Here is a 26,532-nt window from a genome sequence, read left to right on the forward strand (position 1 = left end):
GCAGCACAGAGCTTCGGACTTTGCCTTCCAGGCTCTAGACTCGCGCAGTGCCAAGACGGGCCCCTCGACTTTCACCCCGATTCCCAACTCCAGCCACTGGACCGAGCGTGCAAAGAACCTCAGACCGCTTGCTCTCACCGCCGCAAGTCGGTCGCAGGATAGACACGAGTGGGCAGCAACAAAAAAAGAAATCGGGTTCCGGGACACGTGCCGGCGGCTGGGCTAACCTCAGCGGCTGCAACCAAGGCGCACGTTGCGCCTGCTGGTGTTTATTAGCTACACTGGCAGGCGCACAACTCCACGCCCCGACTGGTGGCCCCACAGCGCGCACCTCCACACATGTCCTCGCTGCTGTTGGCGGGGCAGGCCCGAAGGAGGCATCTTCAAATGCCCGAGCCCTTTCTGATCCCCACCCCCGCTCCCTGCGTCGTCCGAGTGGCAGATTCTACTAATTGAACGATTATGGGTCATCCTTGTAACCGTTGGACGGCATAACACCACGCTTCAGTTCTTCATATTTTAAATACATATTTAACGGATGGCTGCAGAGCCAGCTGGGAAACACGCGGATTGAAAAATAATGTTCCAGAAGGCACGAGACTGGGGCGAAGGCGAGAGCCGGCTGGGCTTCTAGCGTAGACCACAGAGGGAGACATATCCCAGAACTAGGGGCAATAACGTGGGTTTCTTTTTATATTTGTTTATTTTGTAACTTTGCTACTTGAAGTCCAGTTATTTGCTGTGCTTATTTGTTTGCTTGTTTTTAAAACCGTACTTGCACAGTAAAAGTTTCCCAACAACGGAAGTAACACGACGTTCCTCACACTCCCTAGGAGACTGTAGGTGTGTACCCGTGCGCGCGCGCTCACAGTGTCAAGTGCTAGCTATCCGAGATCTGCAGAAACAAATTTCTGAATTCGAAATGTATAGGTGTTAGAAATTCAGCTCGGGGAACAGGTTAGGGATTAGGGGAGACAGGCTGCTGCCCGTACTATAAGGAACCGCCAACGCCAGCGTCTGTAGTCCAAGCAGGGCGGCGCTGTAAAGGCTTAGCAATTTTTTCTGTAGGCTTGCTGCAGACCGTCTCTGGGTCTTCCCATTTGTATAATGGGTGAATGCATTCGTACCTCAGCTACTTCAGTGAGGTGCTTCTCCAGTTCGGGCTTAATTCCTCATCGTCAAGAGTTTTCAGGTTTTAGAGCCAGCCTGCAATCAGTAAAACATGTCCCAACGCAGTCGCGAGTGGTTCGATCTCGCTGTCTGGCCCACAGCGTGGAGAAGCCTTGCCCAGGCCTGAAACTTCCCTTTGCAGTTCCAGAGAGCAGGCGACTGGGGCAGAAGGCTCTTTGCTAACCTTTTACAGCGTAGCCCTGCTCGGACTACAGATGCCAGCCTTGCCCCTGCCCTAAGACGTGTGGCGATCACAAAGACGACACTGAAAATACTATCATCCGGCTCCCCTGCTAACAAATGGAGGGGTGTTTAACTACAGGCACGACTCTGCCCTGGTGCTAGCGCGGCTACCGTGCGGAAATAACTCGTCCCTGTATCCACACCATCCTCCACCTAAGGAGAGTTGTGAATTCTTTCAAAACACTCTTCTGAAGTCCGTCCCCTCCCTCCTTGCCCGCCCTCTGCCCCTCAAGGCCCTGCCCCCAGCTGGGGGCGCTACCGGCTGCCCGCGGAGCTGCAGTCACAGCCACCTCCTAGACGCGCGAGGAGAGCACCAAGAAAGTGGGGACTTTGTGCCTGGGCATCGTTTACATTTGGGGCGCCAAATGCCCACGTGTTGATGAAGCCAGTGAGATGGGAACAGGCGGCGGGAAACCAGAGAGAGGAAGAGCTAGGGAGGAGACCCCAGCCCCGGATCCTGGGTCGCCAGGGTTTTCCACCGCATCCCAAAAGGTGCGGCTGCGTGGGGCATCACGTTAGTTTGTTAGACTCTGCAGGGTCCCCAAATTATCCCGTCCCCCAACCTTACTGTGTGGTGGCCGTATTTTTTACAGAAATTTGACTACGTTCCCTTTCTCCCCCGGTCCCAAGCGCGCTCAGCCCTCTCCATCCCCCTTGAGCCCGCCCCTCTCCTCCCCCTCGCCTCCTCGGGTCCCTCCTCTAGTCCCTCCCTAAGAATCTCCCGGCCACGGGCGCCCATTGGTTATGCGCGGGGAGGAGGCGTGTGCCCGGCCTGGCGAGTTTCATTGAGCGGAATTAGCCCGGATGACATCAGCTTCCCAGCCCCCCGGCGGGCCCAGCTCATTGGCGCGGCAGCCCCTCCAGGACACGCACATTGTTCCCCGCCCCCGCCCCGGCCACCGCTGCTGCCGTCTCCGCTGCCACCGGGCTATAAAAACCGGCCGAGCCCCAAAAGGTGCGGATGCTTATTATAGACCTACGCGACACCAGTGCCCGGTGCCAGGTTCTCCGCTGAGGCTTTTCGGAGCGAGCTCCTCAAATCGCATCCACAGTAAGTGTCCCCGCCCCCCAGCAGCCCCAGTCTAGATTCCAAGGACAGACGCTTCTCAACTCCGCTGTGACCCAGAATGCTCCGATACAGGGGGTCTGGATCCCTTCTCTGCGAGCCATTTCTCCAGAGCGACTTTGCTGTTCTGTCCTCCCCCCACTCACCGCTGCATGCCCCTCGCCAAAAGCGAGAAGTCGGAGCGACAACAGCTCTTTCTGCCCAAGCCCAAGTCAGCTGGTGAGCTCCCCGTAGTCTCCAGACGCAGCACATGGACTCTGGGCCCCGCGCCGGCGCTGGGTGCTTGTGCGTGTGCGTGTGTTTGCTGCGTGGTGTCGATGGAGATAAGGTGGACCCGTCTGGGGAACAAAATCATTAGTTCTCTATTTAGATCTCCACCGTCCCCAAAGAAAGGCCCTCACTTCCCACTCGTTTATTCCAGCCCGAGAGACTCAGCTTTCCCACTCCTAACTGAAAACACGAAGCCTCTAGAATGCCACCCGCACCCCGAGGGTCACCAACGCTCCCTGAAATAACCTGTTGCATGAGAGCGGAGGGGAGATAAAGAGAGCTTAATTATAGGTACCCGCGTGCAGCTAAAAGGAGGGCTAGAGTTAGTAGCGAGGGGGACGAGGAACCACGGGCCACCTGTGCCGGGACCCCGCGCTGCGGTACTGCGGCGCAGGCGGGAGCAGCTTTTCTGTCTCACTCACTGACTCTCTCTCTCTCTCTCTCTCTCTCTCTCTCTCTCTCTCTCTCTCTCTCATTCTCTCTCTTTTCTCCTCCTCTCCTGGAAGTTTCGGGTCCTAGGGAAGGAGGACCCTGCGAAAGCTGCGACGACTATCCTCCCCCGGGGCCATGGACTCGGACGCCAGCCTGGTGTCCAGCCGTCCGTCGTCGCCAGAGCCCGATGACCTTTTTCTGCCAGCCCGGAGTAAGGGCAGTAGCGGCAGCGCCTTCACTGGGGGCACAGTGTCCTCGTCCACCCCGAGCGACTGCCCGCCGGAGCTGAGCGCTGAGCTGCGCAGCGCTATGGGCTCTGCGGGCGCGCATCCTGGTGACAAGCTAGGAGGCAGCGGCTTCAAGTCATCCTCGTCCAGCACCTCGTCGTCCACGTCGTCGGCGGCCGCGTCGTCCACCAAGAAGGACAAGAAGCAAATGACAGAGCCAGAGCTGCAGCAGCTGCGTCTCAAGATCAACAGCCGCGAGCGCAAGCGCATGCACGACCTCAACATCGCCATGGACGGCCTGCGCGAGGTCATGCCGTACGCGCACGGCCCTTCGGTGCGCAAGCTTTCCAAGATCGCCACGCTGCTCCTGGCGCGCAACTACATCCTCATGCTCACCAACTCGCTGGAGGAGATGAAGCGACTGGTGAGCGAGATCTACGGGGGCCACCACGCTGGCTTCCACCCGTCGGCCTGTGGGGGCCTGGCGCACTCCGCGCCCCTGCCCGCAGCCACCGCGCACCCGGCAGCAGCAGCGCACGCAGCACATCACCCCGCGGTGCACCACCCCATCCTGCCGCCCGCCGCCGCAGCGGCTGCTGCAGCCGCTGCCGCTGCGGCGGTGTCCAGCGCCTCTCTGCCCGGTTCGGGGCTGCCGTCGGTCGGCTCCATCCGTCCACCGCACGGCCTACTCAAGTCTCCGTCTGCTGCCGCGGCCGCCCCGCTGGGGGGCGGGGGTGGCGGCAGTGGGGGCAGCGGGGGTTTCCAGCACTGGGGCGGCATGCCCTGCCCCTGCAGCATGTGCCAGGTGCCGCCGCCGCACCACCACGTGTCGGCCATGGGCGCCGGCAGCCTGCCGCGCCTCACCTCCGACGCCAAGTGAGCCGACCGGCGCCGGCGCGTTCTGGCGACAGGGGAGCCTGGGGCCGCGGGGAAGCGAGGACTGGCCTGCGCTGGGCTCGGGAGCTCTGTCGCGAGGAGGGGCGCAGGACCACGGACTGGGGGTGGGGGATGGTGGGGACTCCAGCATCTGCGAACCCGAGCAATGGGGTCGCGCACAGAGCAGTGAGGAGTGAGGGGATGTTCGCTTCGGGACCTGATCGAACCCTCTCTGGCTTTAACCTGCGCTGGTCCAGTAGACACCGTTTTATGAAAAGGTACCGCTGTGTGCATTCCTCACTAGAACTCATCCGACCCCCGACCCCCACCTCCGGAAAAAGATTCTAAAAACGTGTTTCCCTGAGAGCATGGCCTGACTTCCAGACTCGGCCTGGGCAGCACTTGGTGGGGGAGGGGGTGTTGTGGGAGGGGGACACGTTGGCGACTTACTCCCCTTCCTCCTTTCTTGGCCTGTGGGAGACTCCGGGTAGCCGCACTGCAGAAGCAACCGCCCGACCGCGCCCTCCAGGGTCGCCCCTGGCCCAAGGCCAGGGAACACAAGTTAGTTGGAAGCCGGCATTCGGTATCAGAAGCGCTTATGGTCATATCCAAGCTCAATATCTGGGTCAATCCACACCCTCTAAGAACTGTGGCGCTCCTCCCCGTCTCTCGTTGATTTGGGAGAATATGGTTTTCTAATAAATCTGTGGATGTTCCTTCTTCAACAGTATGAGCAAGTTTATAGACATTCAGAGTACAACCACTTGTGGATTGGAATAACCCAAAACTGCTGATTTCAGGGGCGGATGCATTTTAGTTATTATTTTAAAATAGAAACTACCCCACCGACTCATCTTTCCTTCTCTAAGCACAAAGTGATTTGGTTATTTGGGTACATAAGAATGTAACAGAATTAAGACGCAGTTGCTGTGAAAACAGTTTGGGTTATTTGGGGGTTCTGTCCGCTTTTTAAATTTTTCTTTTTTGGATGTGTAAATGTATCAATGATGAGGTAAGTGCGCGATGCTAAGCTGTTTGTTCACGTGACTGCCAGCCCCACCGGAGTCTAAGCCGGCTTTCCTCTATTTTGGTTTATTTTTGCCACGTTTAACACAAATGGTAAACTCCTCCACGTGCTTCCTGCGTCCGTGCAAGCCGCCTCGGCGCTGCCTGCGTGGCAAACTGGGCTTTGTAGCGTCTGCCGTGTAACACCCTTCCTCTGATCGCACCGACCTTCGCAGAGTGTATCATCTGTTTTATTTTTGTAAAAACAAAGTGCTAAATAATATTTATTACTTGTTTGGTTGCAAAAACGAAATAAATGACTGAGTGTTGAGATTTTAAATAAAATTTAAAGTAAATTCGGGCGATTTCCATCCGTGTGCCATTCGGAAAAGGGGTTCAGGACGCGATACCTTGGGGCCGGATTTGGGGATCGTTCCCCCAGTTTGGAACTAGAGACACACATGCATTGTCTTTCAAACATGTTCCGAGCAAATCCTCCGGGTGTTTTTCACAACTTGTTTGTCCTTATTTCTATTTTCTGACGCCTAACCCGGAACTGCCTTTCCTTTCAGTTGAGTATTGAGTTCCTTTATAAGCGGATATTTCCTTCCCGGAGCATTGGACTTTGGGACTTGCAGGGTGAGGGCTGCGCCTTTGGCTGGGGGTCTGGGCTCTCAGGAGTCCTCTACTGCTCGATTTTTATTTCCTTTCTGCTCAGAGGCGGTCTCCCGCCACCACCCTCCCCTTACGGGTTTCCTTGGCTTCAGCTGCTGACCTGGGTTCTGCGGAGCGGTGGCGTTCCCGGCAAAGCGCTTGGGGAGTGCTTGGTGCAGAATTCACTAGCGCTTCCATTCCTTTTCAGCCATCTCCACTACCCTCCCCCAGCGGCCACCTCCGCCTTGAACTGCAAAGGATCAGGGGCTCCGCACCGCCTGGAGGAGCACTGGCAGCACTTTGGCCTCCATGCTCCTTCCTGGGGTCACCTCTGTCTCCTCTTGGCCATTGGGTTCTCACAATCCAAACCCCCGATGCAAATTTAGGATGTGGCTGTGAAGAGGGATTCTGGGTAGAAATAAAAAAACTTTGGCCTTCCTGGTCAAGGACCAGGGTAGATCCTGTTACAGTCTCCCCACCCCAGGGCTGGCCTGAGAATGCGCCCCTGAAAAGACAGCGGGTATGGGCACAGTAAGAACGTCCCCTGGTCCAGGGCCCTCTCTCTGACAATATTTTTGGTGGCCACTGGCCACCCTGGATCTGGGGGTGCAGAAGATTTCCCTGGTCAGAACCCCATTTCTTGAGTCGCACTGCTGAGCCTGGCTGACACAGGCAGGCACCCTTTGCTTAGACTTGAAGACTGCTCCATCCCCTAGCAGGGGACAGACACTTCCTGGTCCTCCAGCGGGGAATGTCAGGCTCTGGCCAGGATAGCAGTCACCCAGGGATTGGGTGCTGGAGGCCTAGCTTTTCACCAATGGGCTTGGCTTTTTGCAAAGGCTGGGAGGGATTTGGAGAGGATGAGTGGCTGGGGGCTGAGGAGGGTTGGAAAGCCTCCTGCCACCACCACCCCAATAGCACCATGTGAATCCAAGAAGAAGGAAGGGCAGGGTCTAGTCGTTTTTATTCTGAAATCCCATTTGAAATGAAACTTGAAAAGAATTCAAAACTGGGTCCAGCTGCTGCCACAGACACACTCAGAGGGACTCCAGGAGGCTGGAACATAGACCAGCGGGAGCTGAGAACCTGGCCGGTGGGGGTAGTGGTCTTGATGGCAGTTTTGGCTCTTTCACACCCACCGCCAGGCAGGTGTGCTGGTGCAGGCTCTGAGCGTGCTTGGTGTCTGCATAGGACAGTTGTTGAAAGGCAATAAATCAAGTCTTTCCCTACACCCCTGCACCCAAGCTCTCAGTAGCAACCAGCCACCAGCCAGGTCAGGCAAGACCAGGGCCTCCAAAGAAGGAGGGGCTGTGTCCAGCCAGGCTTTGGGCCCTCCTCCATGCCAGCTGCCTAAACTGTGCACCCAGCTGGGGGCCTTGACCACGGTGGGTGAGACTGGAGCAGTTCTGGATGTAGAGGAGAAAGACAGCGGCACACACAAGCGCACACAGTGCACATCCCCAGGAGCAGGTGGCTACTCGCTGAGGGTGGCCCTGGACTGGTGGGGGCCAAGGTAGAGGACTCAGGCCAGTGGCTGGGCTTTGGTGTAGGACAGGATGAGACTGTGTGCAACCACTGTGACTTTGGTGGGCTCTTCATTGGTAATGGGCTCCTCACCAAGAGGGGAAGGGAAAGAGGTAACAGTTTCTGGGATCTGGTGCAGGCTGCCCTGCCACACTGCAGGTCCCCTCTGGGGAACATTTGTTGGGAGATTCTTAACAGGCTGGACTGCAGCTCAGCCTCCTCCCCAGCCCCAATGTGTGGCTCTGCAGTGCCCCAGCTCTCAGCCTCTGAGTTTAGGAACTCACCACCCGCCAGGTCTTTGAGACTCCCCAACCCTCCTTAAGAACCTGGGAGCTGGCTGGGCAGAGTGGCCCAAGGCTGTAATCCCAGCACTGTGAGAGGCTGAGGCAGACAGATCACCTGAGGTCGGGAGTTCGAGACCAGCCTGACCAAAATGCAGAAACTCCATCTCTATTAAAAATACAAAATTAGCCGGGTGTGGTGGCACATGCCTGTAATCCCAGCTACTCCGGAGGCTGAGGTGGGAGAATTGCTTGTACCCAGGAGGTGGAGGTTGCAATAAGCCGAGATTGTGCCACTGCACTCCAGCCTGGGCAACAAGAATGAAACTCTGTCAAAAAAGAAAGAAAGAAAGAACGAACGAAAAGAACCTGGGAGCTCAGCTGACCAGAGGTTGAGGGGCCAGTGGGCAGAACCCGAGCCTCCTCCTCTGGCCTCAGCACTCTAGGGCATTGTCCCTGGGCTCCTCACTCTCTCACATGGGCAGGAGCCGCAGAGAAATGACACTCTCCTGGACTCAGTGTTGAAGGACTCACCTCTAATGCTCATGGAGTTGGAATTCTGCACCTCAGGGACAGGCAGTGAGCAGAGGAGTGAGGCGAACCCACAGAGGTGTCACACTCCCAGTGAGGCCAGGGATTCTAATGTGGCTGTAGGAAGACATGGGTACTAAGGACACCTATGGTGATTTGGGGCTGACAGTCATCCACCAGGAGCCTGCCCTTCTCATTCCCAGACTGGGATCAGTGAGGAGCTCCTGGGCCAGAGCATTGAATTTTAAAGCCCCCTAGATGCTCTTATGGATAAAACTACTCCAGTGGTGGAAAATGTCTGTCTCCCATTGGGGCAGAATCTACCTAGCAATCTGTCTGGACTTCTACTGAGTATTCACCTTGATGCTTCCGAGAAATTCATCTAGGAGGGGGCAAAGGAGTCCCCCTCCACCTGCCATGTCATTTTAAGTTACACTTTCATTACAGATTTTGTGCCCAGTATCACCTTCCCCCCACAAGCGCCCCCATAGTACCAGTAGGGGTTATAAGGTCTTTGACAAGGGCCCTACACCGAGAGTGACCATTTATTTATAGTCTCTGCAAAACTGTAAGGGAAGCCAGAATCAAGCCAGGCTGTTCACGGCAGTGGTTGCTGTATTCAGTTCCATCCTGACTAGGGAGAGGGATGTGGGACAGCATGGGGGAGCATGGCCACTCCCTGGTTTGGAGGCAGCCAGCAGCTCATGGGCTATATCCCAGGGGCTAAGCCCCAACTCCCTGTCAGTGAGGAGCCCATTCTAGGCAGGGCAGAGATGGGGATCACCCACAGCTACATCCTTATTCCCTATCTCTCCTCTAAGGGCCCAGTGATTGCTACTGGCTGCTTGTCTGTGGAAGAGGGTGGGGGTGGAGGGCTGCAGCGAGGAACTGAAGAGGCAAAGCTGGGAGGAGGGAGTCAGGGCCTGGCTGAACCTCCAGGGAACACGGGATATTAATAGGTGGAGGAGGCTGGGAGAGGAGGCTGCTAGCGTTGACTGAGGTTTAGCCGGGATAAGGCAGGACACAGAGAGCTTCGAGAGCCTCAATTCATTCCATTCTCACTACAACCATTTGAGGAGGGTGCTATTATTGTTCTGTCTTACAAGTAAGGAAACTGAGGCACAGAAAGAGTAAGTGACTCGCTCAGGGGACACAGCCAGTAAAGGAAGGTGGCAAGGTTGTTGCAATCCAGGGCCCACCCCAAGAGGCCACCTGGCCCGCACTCCAGCAGTCCCGACTCTGGCTCAGCTGCCGCCTCGGGAATCCTCTGCTACCACCCCCTGTCCCCCACCCCGGCCCCCTTAGGTGGCGCTCCTAGTGCTTCCCCCCATGCCTGGACCCCATCTGTCCCCGACTCCCCCATCTGGGCGGCGGGCGGGGCTCACAGGCTTTAGCAATTAGCAGGCGCCGGTGGGCGCGCGGGCGGGCGAAAGAAGGGTCGGAGCAGGTGAGCCACGGCGGAGCCTCATTAGGGCGGCCCGCGCTCCCCGCGAGGGACCGTCGTTAGTGCCAAGACAGCTGCCGCTCCTGCCGGCCTGGGACCGCAGCCGGAATCCCGGGCCACATCCCCTGCCCCGTTGTGTCTTCCACACCTCGGGCAGTCACTAGGAAAAGGGTCGCCAACTGAAAGGCCTGCAGGGACCAGGATGATACCTGCGCCAGTCCCGCGGCTGCTGCGAGTGCGCGCTCTCCTGCCGGGGGTACTTCAGACCCTCCTTTACAGCACGCCGAGAGCTCTGAAGACACGCGAGCGGGTCTTCAGTTTGCAAACCCTGAAAGCGGGCGCAGTCCACCAGGACGATCTGGCAGGGCTCTGGGTGAGGAGGCCGCGTCTTTATTTGGGGTCCTCGGGCAGCCACGTTGCAACTCTGGGGGAAGACTGCTCAAGGAACCGCTCTGAACTGCGCGCTAGTGTCCTCTCCGGCCCTCGCTTCCCGGACCCCGCACAGGCTAACGGGAGACTGGTGCGGAGGGGTGGTAGGGCTCCGCAGGCCCACCCCACCGGCTGGAGACCCCGGCGAGGCCCGCACCCGCCAGGATTGAAGCAGCTGGCTTGGACGCGCGCAGTTTTCCTTTGGCGACATTGCAGCGTCGGTGCGGCCACAATCCGTCCACTGGTTGTGGGAGGGGTTGGAGGTCCCCCAAGAAGGAGGCACACAGAGCTCTCCAGAACCGCCTACATGCTTATGGGGCCCAAACAGCCGCCCAAGGAGCACCCAGGTCCATGCACCCGAGTCCAAAAGCACAGACCCGCTAAGGGTTTTTGCACACCAGCTCCACACACCTGAGTCCACGTGCACAGGCTCTCGCACAGGGACTCACGCACCCGAGTTCGCGCTCACAGATCCACGCACACCGGTGCTTGCACACGCGAGGGCCTGGAACTGCAAAGCAGAGGCCTCTCTGGACCCCCTCCCTCCCGCCCTCCTGAGCCCTGCTGAGTCCTGGAGGCCCTGTGACCCAGTGTCGCTGGGCCGCAAGCATCCTGGTTTACCACCCTACCCTGGCTTTTAAGCCTTGTATGCCGGGTCTCGCCTTTTCCTCTGCCTCCCTCCTGGACCAGCCCGGCTCTGGCTCTCGGACACCTCCGCTTTCTAGGCAAAAGTTCTGGAGCTCCGGGCAAGGGCCACAGGTACAATGCAGTTCAAACAGGATCATGAGCAATTCTCTCTCCTTCATCCTCAGATTTGGCAGTAGAAGCTTGTTTTTCAGAACAGGGCTGGAGTGGCCTCTCCGAAGCTCTGAACCTGTTTCAACTGTAGAATAGAGCCATAATGGGTGATCTTGGAAGCTCCGTGGTCCGATCAGGCTCTGCCCTAATACCCGAGCCCTCTGGGTGTCCTGGTCCACCTCAGCGCAGAGGTCCTGGGAGCCCCTGCTGGAAGGGAAGCTGTGATGGTTGAGAACAGCCCTCCTCAATATGTCCTGTGTGCACTAAGGGAATTCACTGGCCTCTGCTAAAGTGGAGTTTAGACAGTTCTAGAAAGGAGTTGTCTTTGGTTGTGGGGCTTCCCTAGGGTGGAAACTGTGGTTTGGACATCCTTGTACCTTCAGGGTACCTGCTAGATATAAGGGCTCAGAAAAAAAATGAATGAATGAACGAATGGCACAGTGCAAGTCAGGAGGTTTGGAGAGTGTGGGGAACAAGGCGGAAGTGTAAAAGTCCTGAATTCTTCATTGATGGGGGACACAGGCCTAAAGGCTGGTGAGTACTTGGATTCTATCCAGGGCAGCTGGATTCAGACCAAAGCCCTGATACTACAGTGATCCAGGTGATCAGACCTACAGTGATCAGACCTTACTGATCATCTCTTCTTATGTAAATAGAGTAATTAACAATAGCACCTGACAACTGTGTTGCTGTGAGGATTAAATGAAACATCCCAGGAGTCGCCCTGTGCTTGGTCCCAGCAGTGAATGGATGCCCTGGACCCAAGGGCCTTCCTAGAGTGCAGCTGCTGCTGGGTGTGGACTCCCACAGCTGAGTCTCCCCCAACCCAAGCAGCCAAGAATGTGTAGGTCACAGTGGGGCAGTCACCATGGAGACCATGAAGAGGTGGCTGGGTGTGGGGTGGTATGCTGCCTTGGCCAAGCTCTGTCAGTGGAGTGACCTTGCACAAGAGACATGAACTTTCTAAGCCTTGGCTTCCTTATCTGTAAAGTAGGGGTGATGCTAGTACCGTCTTCACAGGCCATCCGGCTTGAGAGGGAGAACCTGGCACACCAAGCATGCCCAACTAAGCAGAAGAAGATGCCTGATCGCATGAGTGTCATCCCATTGAATCTTCTCGGCGGTCCTACAAGGTATGGTCTCTCTTACTCTGGGTGATATGACCTGTCCTGAAGCATCACAAGGGGTCTGTATGCCTTGGGGTCCCAAGGAACAACTCAGCACTGTTCCTGAGTTCTGTACAAGGTCCACTTCCCAAACCCCCGCAACGCAAGGCAAGGCCTCTGTTCTCACCTTTGCATGTCCTAGGGTGCCTGGTGCTGAGCATGATGCACAGTTAGTTCTCTGGGAATATCCTTTGCATTGCGTCATGGACAAGGAGGGCCCATGCTCTACATGGAAAACAGACCTGGGTCTTTTTTTTTTTTTTTTAGATGGAGTCTCACTCTGTCACCCAGGCTGGAGTGTGCAGGGGCACGATCTCAGCTCACTGCAACCCTGCCCTGGGTTCAAGCCATCTTCATGCCTCAGCTTCCCAAGTAACTGGGATTACAGGTGCACGCCACCATGCCCAGCTAATTTTTGTATTTTTAGTAGAGACAGGGTTTCACCATGTTGGCCAGGCTGATCTCAAACTCCTGACCTCTGGTGACCCACTCACCTTGGTCCCCCAAAGTGCTGGGATTACAGGCATGAGGCACCACACCTGGCCCAGACCTGAGTCCTTTTAAAGGAGGGAGCCAGGATCAGAAAGGAACTGATTGAAGGAAAAGTTGCCTGTGAAGCCCAAGCCCCAGCCTCATCGTCCCATCCCCTCATCCACTCACTGAGGAGAGTCCACCCTCTCAGGGCCAGGCCTGCTTGTCCCTCCAGCTGTGCCCCTCAGATGCCCAGTGTAAGGGGTGAGCTGGAGAGCTAAGGATCTGCTCACTCTGGAATTGCAGCTGGGAGCCTCGGGGAGAACAGTGGTGGGGCCTCCTGGGAGCTGGGCATGGAGCTCCCCATTGGCTCCAGCTCTGACCTCTCTGGGCTGTTCAGGCCAAGGCAGCAGTGCTAATGAAGACACTGGAAGACAGTGTGGCTTAGCCAGCACAGGAAGGAAATGACTTAGTGCAGCCGGGTGCTGGCAGGCGACCACAGCAGGGGCAGGCAGCCCATAAGACCAGCACAGCCAGGAGGCCGCACTCTTCCCCGCCCCACCCTGGGCTTGCCTTCTTTGCCCCTCTCTTTCCCTTCACCACCCTCCACAGCCAATCTGCTTGTCATCACCCACCTTTTTGTGTTTAACCCATCAGCTCTTCCTACCTCATTCACTATTTTTTTGTTTTAATTAAGGTCAAATGCATGTCACAAAAAGTTAACCATTTTAAGGTGAACAGTTTCAGTGGCATTGACAATGTCGTGCAGCCACTGCCTCTGTCTCGTTCCAAGACATTTTCATCACTGCAAAGTAAAACCTGGATCCACTGAGCAGTTCCTCCTCACTCCCCAACCCCTACCCCTGGCAGCCACCAATCTACTTTCTATCTCTATGGATTCACAGATTCTAGATACTTCATGTAAATGGAGTCATAAAATATGTGGCCTTTTGTGACTGGCTTCTTTCACTTAGCATAATGTTTTTGAGGTTCAGCTACATTGTTGCATGTATCCCTACTTCATTCCTTCTTACAGTGGAATCATATTCTGTTGTGGATGTGTGCTACATTTTGTTTATCATCTATTGGTGATTTCATTCACTTCTGAGTAACTCTTCAGGTCCTGGTATGCAACCTGCCATAGTGAAAAGAAGCCTGTTCCAAGAGTTTAAAAATCTAGGTCTCCGACCAGGCTGAGCATCCTCCAGCGAGTTGCTTGACCTTTCTGAGCCTCTATCTACTCACATACAAAGTGAAAACCTGGCAAAGGACATTTCAAGTTATGATCCTCTATGACTTTTCACAGCCCTGAAGTCCACCCTGCCACTCGTGGGATGTATCTCATGTCCTCCCTGCCACAGGTGTGTGTCAAGGACCCCATAACAAATGTCCCAGGACTTGCATGGTGCCTCCAGCAGATCAGGATGCCTGAACAAATCTCTGCCTTTGGGTCTCAGGGAGCCAGAATCTCAGTGAGATGCCTGGCTGAAGTAGGTAGTGTTTTGTGAGCAATTCCCTTATTCAATATCCAGCCAGACTTTCATCAGTTGTGACTTGGAAAGGAAATAACCAACTAACTTGTAACTTGTTCAGATATTCATTATGATAGAGTTAAGAGTCGCATTTTAAGAAGTGGGCATTAAACTACATAATGAAGATCCCACATAAATCTGGGGCTGGGGGTAGTGGACAAACTGCTATCTTTACTCCTGAAGTTCATCTTCTCCAGCACACGTTTTATCCAGCACACGTTTAATGTGCCAGGGGGTGTGGAGAACACTCAGTGATAACGGCTGCATCAGGTACATCTGAACTTGATGACCACTGTATTACCCCATCCCCTGCTTTAGGCAGGTTAGAAACATACAGACACACTGCTTTAAAAACATGCTTGTCCTCAGCATTTAAGAGCTTTGAAATGGACCCTGATTGGAGCGGGGTGATCAAGTTGTCTTTTCCATTTGAACTTAAAGAGGAAAAAAGCTGTATGTAGGGAAGGTCCCCCCAAGCTTCCATAGTCCAAAAAGAATTTGAGGGGTTTGTTTGAACCATGTTGCAGAACTGAAAAGTATTTCCATACAATTGAAAGTCACAAAATGGAAGACACTTGCTAGATTGTTCTAACGTGTTAGCTCGTCACACCTCATGTTTTTGTTTTTTTAACTTTTATTCTGAAAAGAATTTTGGAATATGGAGGCTCTGTAAATTGAGATCATAATTTCACCTCCTTTTTTTTTGAGACAGAGTTTGCTCTTGTTGCCCAGGCTGGAGTGCAATGACGCCATCTCGGCTCACTGCAACCTCCGCCTCCCAGGTTCAAGGGATTCTCCTGCCTCAGCCTCCCGAGTAGCTGGGATTACAGGTGTGCACCACCACGCCTGGCTAATTTTTGTATTTTTAGTAGAGACAGAGTTTCACCATGTTGGCCAGGCTGGTCTTGAACTCCTGACCTCAGGTGATCCACCTGCCTTGGCCTCCCAAAGTGCTGGGATTACAGGCGTGAGCCATCATGCCTGGCCCCTCCTTCCTTTTTAATACTACAACTTTCTCTGGCATTTTCAATTCCATTGCCCTGCTCAACTTTCCCTTTCCCTATATGCTATTTCTTATTGATTAATTTTGTTGTTTATTGCCTGTCTGCCACACTAGAACATAAGCTCCACCCAGCAGAGAACTCTGTCCACCTTGATCACTGATGTACAATGGTATCCAGCCCATAATAAGTGCTCCATAAATACCTATTTAATGAACGAAATGAATGCATGCAGATGATTTTTGGCACTGAACTATTTTGTAACTAGAATGCAAGTGACATAAAGCTTCACTAGGATTCTCACATGAGAAAATATAAGCAAAAATCTGATCCTGTGAAAAGGGTAGCATCAAACTTCATTTTCCTTCCAGAAAATGCTTTTTAAAAATCTGCCAAGTCTTGGAGGCTGGCCTTTTATTGGTCCTGGGGTGTTGGGCAAACAAGGGATTTTCTGAAATAATTTATCAGTTACTGTCAACAAATTTGCTAAAGCTTGACATATAACATTCGCTACTGTGAACAAAAGCTGCCTCCCAAAGTCCCTTGGGTAGTCTTTGAGCACACTAAAAATCCAGAGCTGGAGGCATAAGACTGACCTTAACATTAAATGAATTCATGGTTGGACACTTTGTTCTAATCCTTTGTGAGGCAAACTCCCTGGATTTTTAAAAAATGCTATTGGATGAATCTTTCCAATGAGGAGCATAAAAATATCTCCTTTAGTAGTTCCTACAAAGCATCCATGTCAATGTCATTAACAGAATGGGAATGATATTGGAGGGAGTGGGAGGTGGTTGCAACTTGCAATTCAGACAGCCAGTGAAAACCTTAACATTAAGTATCCTTTAAAAAAAAAAAAAAAGAAAAAGAAATAAAGAAACCCTCAGTGGTTGTATTTATCCTGAATGCAAAACTGTCCCCTTTGTTGAGATCGGCTGAACTAACTCAGCCTGGAGAACAATGTTGAGGCTGCTGGCGGGCCATGTGCTAATGTGCTCATGCATTACAGGCCGCAACAGATGGCTGTGAGAACACTCGGCCTGCCCCGCCTGGGTCAGGATGCAGAGCCCAACGCCTGTTTCCAGTGCTGTCCGGCTATGAAAACACTGCTTCTCTTGGGAGGGGTGATGGCTGGCCTGGGGGAGGCCAGCCATGTCTGTTCTACCCAATTCAAGGGCAAAGGTGCAAGGGAATAATGATCAGGGGTTTGTTTGAACCATGTTACAGAATTGAAAAGTATTTTCATACAATTGAAAGTCAGAAAATAGGAGACACTTGCTATATTGTTCTATCCTGTTAGCTCACAGGCCTCGTTCTCACATTTAATCTTTTTTTGTTAAGAGAAAGAAGCCACACCTCATGTTTTTATTTATTGTTTTAACTTTTTGTTTTAGGCTCGGATACAGGTGCAGGCTTGTCATATAGGTAAACTGAGTGTCATGGGGGTTTGAGGTACAGATTATTTTGTCACCCCGATAATAAGCATAGTACCTGATCAAAAAGAGGTACTTTTTGATCCTCTCTCTCCTCCCACCCTCCACCCTCAAGGAGGCCCTTCTTTGTGTTCATATTTACTCAATTTTTAGCTCCCACTTATAAGTGAGAACATGTGGTACTTGGTTTTCTGTTCCTGTGTTAGTTTGCTTGGGATAATGACCTCCAGCTCCATCCATATTCCTGCAAAAGATATGATCTCATTCTTTTTCACGGCTGCATAATACTCCATGGGGAATATGTACCACATTTTCTCTATCCAGTCCATTGTTGATGGGCATTTAGGTTGATTCCGTGTCTTTGCTATTGTGAATAGTGCTGCAATGAACATATGCACACACGTGTCTTTATGGTAGGGAGATTTAATCTTCTATGATCAGGATGTGGTGTTTTGAGTTTAGTTCTAATTTTTCTTTCCTTCCCTCTGACAAGTTTCTCTTCAATCCTTCCCTATATTCCAGTGAATCAGTGAGAAAGCAAAACAGCCCCTCCTGTCCCCCACACCAAAACCAAACGAAACCAAACCAAAAATCCGCCAGGCCTTCTTACAACTACAAAGTGAAGCTACAGAGAAACTCCTTCGGAAACATGTTTGCAAAGGGATGTTTGTCCCTGTATCCCTACAAATGAGAAGAAAACCAACATTAGCCATCACCTTTGCTCTTCCCATCCCACCCTGAAAGCAAAGGCTCACGCAGGTGTGGCTGGTCCAGCAGCTCAAGGCCCAGTGTCCTGGGAGGGAATGTGGAGTCACTGGCTCTCTTCAGTTGTGCACTCTACCCACAGAGCCGCCGAGCTGCCCAGGCAGCCCTGCCTGCTTCTCCAGCTCATGCCTCCAGAGCTGGGCACTGGAACTCACTCACTCGGAGCCAGGTCCCCTGGGATGAGAGTGGCACCTCAGATACATCACCCCAGAGTCACCCAGATGCCTGCAGAGACAGAGAGGCACCACAGGCACAGAGAGCTGTATAGACTATCAACCCCTATGCTCAACTTTCTGAAACAGATAAGCAGATGTCTGACTGGCTTGTGGTCTTCAAAGTTGGCCTAAGTTTCCTGGTGTTCATACAGGAGCACTGGGAAGCTGGCCTGAGGATTACTGATGTAGAATGGTGTCCAATCTATAGTAAGCTGTAAGCTCCCCACCCGCCTGTCTGTCACACTCAGCATGCCTTCTGTTGATGCCACCGCATGGATAAGCATTGTGTCTCCAGGGAGCCCTGTCAAAATGCCCATTGCCTGGGAAGGAATACACAGCAAGTCACTGGCACTGGTTAGTCTATGAAGTACTACTGATAGCATGAAGTAGGGCACTGACGGCCTGAAAAGGTAAATTTTACCTGGAAGGGAAGCAGGGAAGGCAGGAAAGATGGAGAACTTGAGATCAACAGGGCTGGTGCCATGAGGATTGGAAGTAGGCTATGGGGAAGGACATTTCAAGGCCATAGTGGTGAGGATGCAAGTTAGGTGCCATGACAAAGAAAGTTCCAAGACAGCATCTTAGATAAAGTTACAGTCTAGGGAGGTGGCCCAGAGCTGGTCTGAAAGCTTCACGGTATGAACAACCCAATTCCCTCCCTCTTATTTTTCTGCTATCCTCAACGCAGTCTCCATCTTGCTACTCCAGTCCTGCCATCATGCCCATTCTGGGAAGCAGTGTGGAGCAGGGAGGGTTCTCCTTCCTTTTAAGGTACAAACCAAGAATGGCATATGTCACTTCTGCTTGCATTCCCTGGGACAGAACCTAACTACAGGGCCACATCAAACTGCAACACAGGTTGGAAAATGTGGGCTTCGTCTGGGTGGCCATGTGCTAGCTAAAACCTTTACTAAAAAGGGAGGACAGACACTGGGGACAAGAAGTAGTCTGTGTCACCCCAGGCTGAGGAAGGGAGGTCCCCCTCAAAGAGCTCTGCACCCACAGCATCTGACTCACAGTCCGCCGACAACATATACTGGTTTTGGACCAAACTCAGACTGAAACCAGTGTTCTCAGGGAAAGGTAATGAATTTCTATAGGAGCTGTGGGGAAAAGGGAAATTTTAAATAAAAATAGTCCATTTCTCTAGCACTTGCTAGTCTGTAGGGCCTTTTACATTTTACATGTGTTACCTCCTTTAAAATGAGAAGCAGGTGCAATGTGCACGACTCCCCTTTCACAGGTGAGGAGGTGGCGGTGGGGGCTTGTCCAGGCTCCCACAGCGGAAATGAGCAGAGCCTAGGGGTCTCTGAATGACTCCCAGCCCATCAGGCAGCCCAGACAAGCTCCCAATCCCACTGACGCAGGCATCCATAGGCTAACATGGAATAAGACCATCATAACACGATGTGATGTCCTTGTTCATGCCCAGCCTTTGGGGGCTGCCCTCCTAACTTCTGTGCCCTCCCTGAAGGTACAGGCAGTCATATTTTGTGTAGCTTCATGACACAGAATCAGCTGCTCATTATGGAATGCATCTTTTTCATTCCACCTCCCCCCATCACTGAAGTGAGCCTTGTTTTGAAAGGCACATCTTCATTCTTGGTGTGTTAGGAAGTAAAAGGAAAAAACGCCTATAATCCACATAAAGCACACAGAATCAAGTGGAGTCCAATTCCTCCAAGTTCAAGATGAAGGAAGCTAGACATAGAGGCTGAATTATGATGACAGACATGTCAGTTCATCCCCCGAGTGTAAGATCTAAGACCATGGCCAGGATCAAGCCACATTTGAAGACGCTCTTACCAATCACTGTGAAATTCTGGTGTGCCTGAATCACTATGACTTGGAATCTTTGGATTTCTACCAAATCATAATTTGGACTCTACCCACAGAGCCAGGCGGTGGCTCTTTCCTTCTTTCCTGATTCGTGCTCTGCCCTCACCCCTTTCATTGCTTTTATAATGTTCATCTTGAAGAGTCTTGTTCAGCCTGAGAACTATCTTTCCCATCAGCCATTTTCCTCTGCTTCTTAAACTTCCAGGTCAGGGATTCTCTGGTGTATTAAAGGGGGCTCAGCTGATGGCCCTCGGCTCCATTGTGCCCTGTTAGGCAAGTACCTGTCCTGGTGCAGTGACCCAGACTTGTAAGAGAAAGGCTCCAGGCTTGGGCAGCACTGTCTGGTAGAACATTCCATGATGATGGAAATGTTTTGTATCTACACTGGCTAATATGGTGGCCACATGTGGCCATCAAGCACTCAAAATGTGGCCAGTGTGACTGTGGAACTGAACTTTCAGTTTTATTTAATTTTAATTAACTTTAACTTCAATAGACACAGGTGGCTGTTGTTCACTATATTGGACAGTACAGCTCTACAAGCAGAGGCCACAGGATCTCTGGACCTCACCAGGTACATCATCAATCTTGGACTTCCCTGGCTAAAACCCATACAATCTGGCCAGTCTCAAAATGCAGAGGGTTTTCTCAAAGTGAGAAGTATATCTTTTACCATAAAACATTATTTGTATTGATACCATTTGCAAGAAAAACCATCATTCTGGGCCAGCTGAGGTCATCCGATTTCTGAAGAATCACAGAGTTGGAACTGTTGGCTGATTGCTTGTAGACATCTGTGACAATAAGCTTACATCACTACCCTTGCCCCTCCCTAACCCACTCCCAACACCTACAACTCTTGTTTCTATCCTTCCTCTTCATAAAACTCATTTTCCATTTTTCCCTCCAACCTAAATCATGAACACTAGCACCTTATCAACAGCCAAGAAAAGCACATCATGTTTCTTTTACTGACTTTATCATTAAGTTGCCCCCATTTCTCCCCCTACTCAAATAGTTGAAGATGGGAGTTTCAAAGGTTTTGTTTTAGAAGATATGCCTACTGCCCAGAAAACCTTTCCCCGGGTCTTTGATGACCCTCTGGAAAGTTATTTAATTTTCCCAAGATCTGTTGTAGATAAACAAATTCTTTGGGTAGGGAGGATAGACTTGGCACGAGCTCAATTGCGAAAGTATTATTGGGTTAATAGGGTAGCTGTTGACTCTTCTTCAGGGATTCTCAGTAATGGTCCTGTTACATTTGGGGCCAGATACTTCTCTGTGGTGGGGGCTGTTCTGTGCAGTGTAGGATGTTTAGTAGTATCCCTGGCCGCTACTTGCCAGTTGCCAGTGATATCCTGTCCCCAGTTGGGAAAACTCAAAATGTCACCAGACATTGGCAAGCATCCCATGGGGGACAAAATCTCCCCGAGTTGAAAATCCCTGCTCTGCTTCCACTTAACATCCACACTGAGTTGAGACAAGAAAGCAGAAGAGGAAAAAGCCACACAGAGCCATCTATTTCTATTTGAATCCTTAACTGTCATGAACCTCTTTCTTGTTTAGAATTCTTATTAGTAATGGACTTTCTCCTTAAACTCTGAGAAGTGAGAGGAGAGGAGGACATGGTGATTTTGCCTGCATATCTCAGGAACATATTTTGGAACCAGGAAAGGTAGATCTGAAAATGTCAGGAGCTTGATTCGTTTGGTTTCCTGCATGGGAACTATTTAAAATTAAGAGACAATGCACTCTGATATGACTCGCCAGTTGTACACTGAATTCAATAAAATGTTAATAAAAAGTTCACGTGGATTGCACTCTTACCATATGCTAAGCATTGTTGCAGGTGTACCGATTCAATTACTATTTTTATTCCTACTTTACCCATGAGGAATTAGAAGCACAGCCATCATGCAGTTAGTGAGTTGCAGAGATAGGATTCAAGACCCCAGGCATATAAGGATTGTGCTGTATGGGCAGACCAAAAAAGTATACCTGGCCCCTCTAAATTTTATTTTTAAAAATATTGATTTTTAAATTAACTTTTCACTGTGGAATAATTCTAGATTCACAGAAAAGTTGCCATGATAGTACAGAAATTTCCTGTATATACTTCACCCGGCTTTCTCTAACGTTCACATCTTTCATAACCTTGGTATATTTGTCACAACTAAGAAATCAACATGGATGGCTAGGTGTGGGGCCTCATGCTTGTAATCACAGCACTTTGGGAGGCTGAGGGGGCTGAATTTCTTGAGTTTAGGACTTCAGGACCAGTCTGACAATATGGCAAGACCCCACCTCTGCAGAAAATTCAAAAATTAGCCAGGTGTGGTGGTGCACACCTGTCATCCAAGCTATTTGGAAGGCTGAGGAGGGAGGATCAATTCAACTCAGGAGGCTAAGCCTGCAGTGAGCTGTGGTCACGCCACTGCACACCAGTCTGGGTGACAGAATGAGATCCTGTCTAAGAAAGAAAGAAAGAGAAAGAAAGAAAGAAAGAAAGAAAGAAAGAAAGAAAGAAAGAAAGAAAGAAAGAAAGAAAGAAAGAAAGAAAGAAAGAAAGAAAGAAAGAAAGAAAGAAAGAAAGAAAGAAAGGAGGTAGGGAGGGAGGGAGGGAGGGAGGGAGGGAGGGAGGGAGGGAGGGAGGAAGGAAGGAAGGAAGGAAGGAAGGAAGGAAGGAAGGAAGGAAGGAAGGAAGGAAAGAAGAAAGAAAGAAAGAAAAGTTACGATGACATTAACTAAACCACAGATTCGGTTCAGATTTCACCAGTTTTTCCATGAGTGTCCTTTGTCTGTTCCGGAGAAGAATAGAGGGTATCTAATACAGGATAGCACATTGCATTTAGTTGGGGTTTATTTTCAACAGTGTTGACCAGACTTGCTCCTCACAACCCCTTCTAGCTCAAAGCAATTACAGATGCTGCTCCTATGGAAGATGTTATACAAAAATTCCACTGTTGTGCAAAATGGATACAGAGAAAGCTAATCCCCACTGTATTAAGGTTTGGTAGAAGGAGATTTATGGGATTAGGGGGGAAATCAGGTGAGCATGGCACACTGGGAGGAAGTATTAAAATCCCTGAGAGTGGAACAGGGCTGGAACACCCTAACGGACGCACAATTAAAGCACAACAGATAACGACTCCCCTGAAAAAGGATGGAATGAGAAAGAGAAGTATCACAGAAAACTGCTCGGGGAAGCGAAGAGTCCATTTTACAAAGTGGCAACAGAAAAGAGAATCTGCCTAGTAAATCGTCTTAGTAGGAGACCAACTGCAGGTATGACTTAGGCTGCTGAGTGGTTAAGACTTTACCACTCAGGGAAAAATGAGAGAGAGAGGAGACGGGAGTGTATGCCAGACGCATATGTGCCTATAGAAGAGACATGTCTGTTTCAGAGCTGCCCACAACCCGAACAAGCCTCATGTCTGTAATTACAAAGAGCTCACTTGATTCTAAATCTGCACTGTGGGCCTTCAAATCCACTTCATCAGTGTCAACAGGCAACGGACCCGTACTTAAAGGCACTGTCAATGTGCCTTGCTGAATCGCTTAGAAATCCAGTGCCATTGTTAGAAAACAAGGGTTAGGACCCAGATTGGGACACATGCAAGATAACATACAATATATTTCTCTCTCCAAAACTTCTCCTGCATTCTCCTACCCACACTGTGTCCAAGAGGTAATTGGGATTTGCTACGATTTTTTTTTACAAGGACTATAAACAATGCCAGAGAAGAGGGGCAGGATTGGGAGACTGGATAACAAGGAACGGTGATATGGTAGGAAGCAGGCCCTCTCCAACTGGCATGTGGCATCATCCCCCTACCCCTCGCCTCCTTTCCTGCCCCCCAACTCTATCTCCACCTTTCTCCATATGCTTGTTCCTCTTTTAAAGTGTTAGTTTCTTCTTTTTTTTTCTGTGACAAGAGAGTATAATATAAACAGCAGATAAGAAAAGCATGACTCTTACCAGGAGAGTGGATGCCATCCAATCCTTTTCAAATCAAGGCACGAAGTTTTTAGAAGTACATGGGATTTGAGCAATCGAACATGTCATGGAGCAAACCCAAACCCCAACCTTCACGCTAATGAAATCACAAGAAATCAGTGCATGGGAGATTTGCATGAAGGTGACTGAAATTAATAAACTATATCATGCCCCATTGGAAAGGATCAAAGAGCAGATGCTGACTTAGCTGACCTGGCAATAAGTGCAGTGGTGATTAGCCATGCTGCAGTGACTCACTGACCTGGCAAGTACCATTTGAGAGCAGTCCAATTTGAGTCAGTCACCATAGTGTCAGGGTGGGAGGGAGACAGGGATCTCCCAGTGAGGTCCGTGCCCTTCTCTCTGGAAAGACCAGCTAAAGAGTTGACAGGGTAGCTGATAACACCAAATAATGTTGTTCTACATGTAGGAGACAACAGATGTGTCCTGGATGATTTAGGAGAGGATAAGAGAAAGAACGCATGAGGGGCCCAAAAGCCAGGGAAGGCTTCAGGAAGGAGGGAGATTTCAACTGGCCTTGATAGATGAATCAGATTGAAGCAGGGAATTGAGGGATGCTAACAGTTAGATCACCCTTGGGTTGATTCTGCTCAGAGAGTTCTAGAATCCTTCTGATGATGGAAAGAGCAAAGTCAACTCATGGTATGGGGTAAGACCTGTGCTCCATCATCACAGCTCACAAACCCTGGCACATCTATGGCAGGGCCTGACCTAGAGTCAGCATCCTCAGGAGTTAGTGCCACGAATTTGTATGTTCATAATTACCAGATGATTCTGATCTAATGACCCCATCTCAAAGATGAAAAAATCGAGGCCCAGAGAAAGGATGTGATTGGCCCATGGGGAATATATTGTGAGTTCATTTAGGATGTGACTTTCTAACCATTTCTCCAATGCTTCTCCATGAAGGGTGTACTCCAAACCCCACCTGCAGAGGCAAGCAGGGTCACCCTACACCTCTCTTTGGCTGGAGACTCTGTCTCCTCGAGGAAGGATATAATGGTGCATGGCAGCTTCTCTGCTCCATTGTTAATAATCCACTCATCTGGAAGAAAAAGCAGCAGCTTCTTCCACCACCCTGGAATTGCAACATTTGTCCTTAGTGAAGCAGGGGGTGGAAGAAAAGAAAGAAAGAGAGAGAGAGAGAGAGAGAAGAGAAGAGAAGAGAACAGGAGAGGAGAGGAGAGGAGAGAAGAGAGGAAAAGAAAAGAAAAGAAAAAAGAAATCTGCTGTTACACTTTTGCCTTTCCCTGCATGTCCTTTGCACTCAGCCTGAGAACCTGCCCCAGCTGCAGAGACACTGCCTCTAAAGAAGAGCTGCCGTCTCACCCTTAACCCAAACCTCATTCCCTCAAGGCTTGCCAGGGGCCGGTCTGTCGTCACAGGCATTCCTTGCAGATGTATCTAGGGTATTTTCCCATTTTTGAAAGGATGTGTGTGAACATGCAAATTCTGCTCTGTTTCAGCCAAAACAGAAAAACGGGATCGTGTTCCTAAATCCTTGAATGCCTCTCCCTGCTCCTCTCATCATTTCCTAAAATCCCACTCGTATGTCCTCCTGCAAGACTTTGCAGCTCCTCTGTTATCTGACTGCACCCAAGTAGGCATCATTAAGACCAACTCCCAACTGCTTTTTAACAAGCTGCCCCACCCACCATCTCAGTCCCCCTGAGAACATTCCCATCTTTTCTGTTTCCAAAGATATTTTCATACCTTTTGTTCCAAAGATGATTTCTCCCAGGACAGGGTTCTCTCACCACCTGGTCCTTTGCACACCCTCTGTCCCCTGCACTGATGCCCTTTGCCCTGACATCCCTTCAGCTTTGCTAGGACAAGGGTCTATGGCAAGGGGCTGAGGCCACTGGCTTAAGCGAGGTTTAGAGATCACACATTTATTCCATGTATCCTTGCTTCCCTCTAACACTGAAAACCTGTCAGTTACTCATTCATTCATCACATGGGAAGCACCTATTGGATACCAGGCACTGTATGAAGCCCTGGGATGGCTGGGAGGTTGCTATGGCTCCTTATGTATTCAGATCCAACATGACAGACTGAGGAAATGATTTAGGAATGAAAATCAGAGCTGCCTCAAGAAGCAGATCGAAGAATCCAAGAGATTGCAAAGTCTTTTTCTTCCTTTTGTAAATAAACAGTTATGAGGAGACAAGAAAAAACATGTCACAACTCTGTCTGGGTCCAGGGAATTGGGCTGGTCACATGTGAGGCTTTAGGCACAGAGCTTCATTTGGTTCTATTCATTTAATGCACAAGTATTAAGCACCTCTCATGTTGAAGGGTCCTTCCTTTCCAGAAATATCTGCAATCCAACGCTTATGGGGTCATGGTGATGGGACTTAAAAACCCAACAGATATGAAAATGTTCTAGAGACAAGCTGTACAATGACGTGAATATAATTGACACCCCTGAACAGTCACTGTAATTAAAAGTGGTTATGATCAGTCAGGCGCAGTGGCTCACGCCTGTAATCCCAGCACTTTGGGAGGCCGAGGCGGGCGGATCACGAGGTCAGGAGATCAAGACCATCCTGACTAACACGGTGAAACCCCGTCTCTACTACAAATACAAAAAATTAGCCGGGTGTGGTGGTGCACGCCTGTAATCCCAGCTACTTGGGAGGCTGAGGCAGGAGAATCGCTTGAACCAGAGAGGCAGAGGTTGCAGTGAGCCGAGATCACACCACTGCACTCCAGCCTGGGCGACAGAGCGAGACTCCGTCTCAAAAAAAAAAAAAAAAGGTTATGACCATAGATTTTCAGGTATTTGTGTTTTATCACAATTTTTCAAAAGCCTGACAGGTCTTTCCAAAAGCCCTCCCCTAAAGAAAACAAGCCCATTTTCCCATGCACGCTGGCTTATAGGCAGTGCCAGGAAAGACCCATTTCCCAGCAGCAGGCCCAGCATGAAAGAGCTGACGGGGGTGAGGGGTGGGCCAGGGTCCCAGGCAGAGGGACCAGGACATTTGAGGCTGCTTCATCTGTGCATATGTGATAGGGATGGAGCCAATAAGAGAGAGATGAGCCACAGACCCTAGATGAGCCACAGACCCTACCTGCTCCGTAGGCAAAAGCCAATCACAGCCAGGGATCCCAACATTTGGGTGAATGTTAACTGACGCTT

General features: G+C 50.9%; 1 protein-coding gene and 1 long non-coding RNA gene across 2 annotated transcripts in view; both read left to right on the forward strand.

Annotated features, from left to right (window-relative positions):
- The first annotated feature begins 2,257 nt into the window (after window positions 1-2,257).
- LOC105472714 (oligodendrocyte transcription factor 2) lies at window positions 2,258-5,650 on the forward strand. Its single transcript, XM_011726230.3, has 2 exons — window positions 2,258-2,464; window positions 3,256-5,650. Exon 2 carries the CDS (start codon window positions 3,317-3,319, stop codon window positions 4,286-4,288), a length of 972 nt encoding a protein of 323 aa, XP_011724532.1. The 5' UTR covers window positions 2,258-2,464; window positions 3,256-3,316; the 3' UTR covers window positions 4,289-5,650.
- A 6,188-nt stretch (window positions 5,651-11,838) lies between these two features.
- The window catches only part of LOC105472715 (uncharacterized), a 28,920-nt gene continuing 14,226 nt past the window's right edge, over window positions 11,839-26,532 (forward strand). Inside the window, exon 1 of the long non-coding RNA XR_011622801.1 lies at window positions 11,839-12,083. This is a non-coding gene — a long non-coding RNA (uncharacterized lncRNA). The remainder of the gene's footprint in view (window positions 12,084-26,532) is intronic.

The sequence above is a fragment of the Macaca nemestrina genome, chromosome 4 (genome assembly GCF_043159975.1).
Source record: "Macaca nemestrina isolate mMacNem1 chromosome 4, mMacNem.hap1, whole genome shotgun sequence".
NCBI classification, from domain to species: domain Eukaryota; kingdom Metazoa; phylum Chordata; class Mammalia; order Primates; family Cercopithecidae; genus Macaca; species Macaca nemestrina.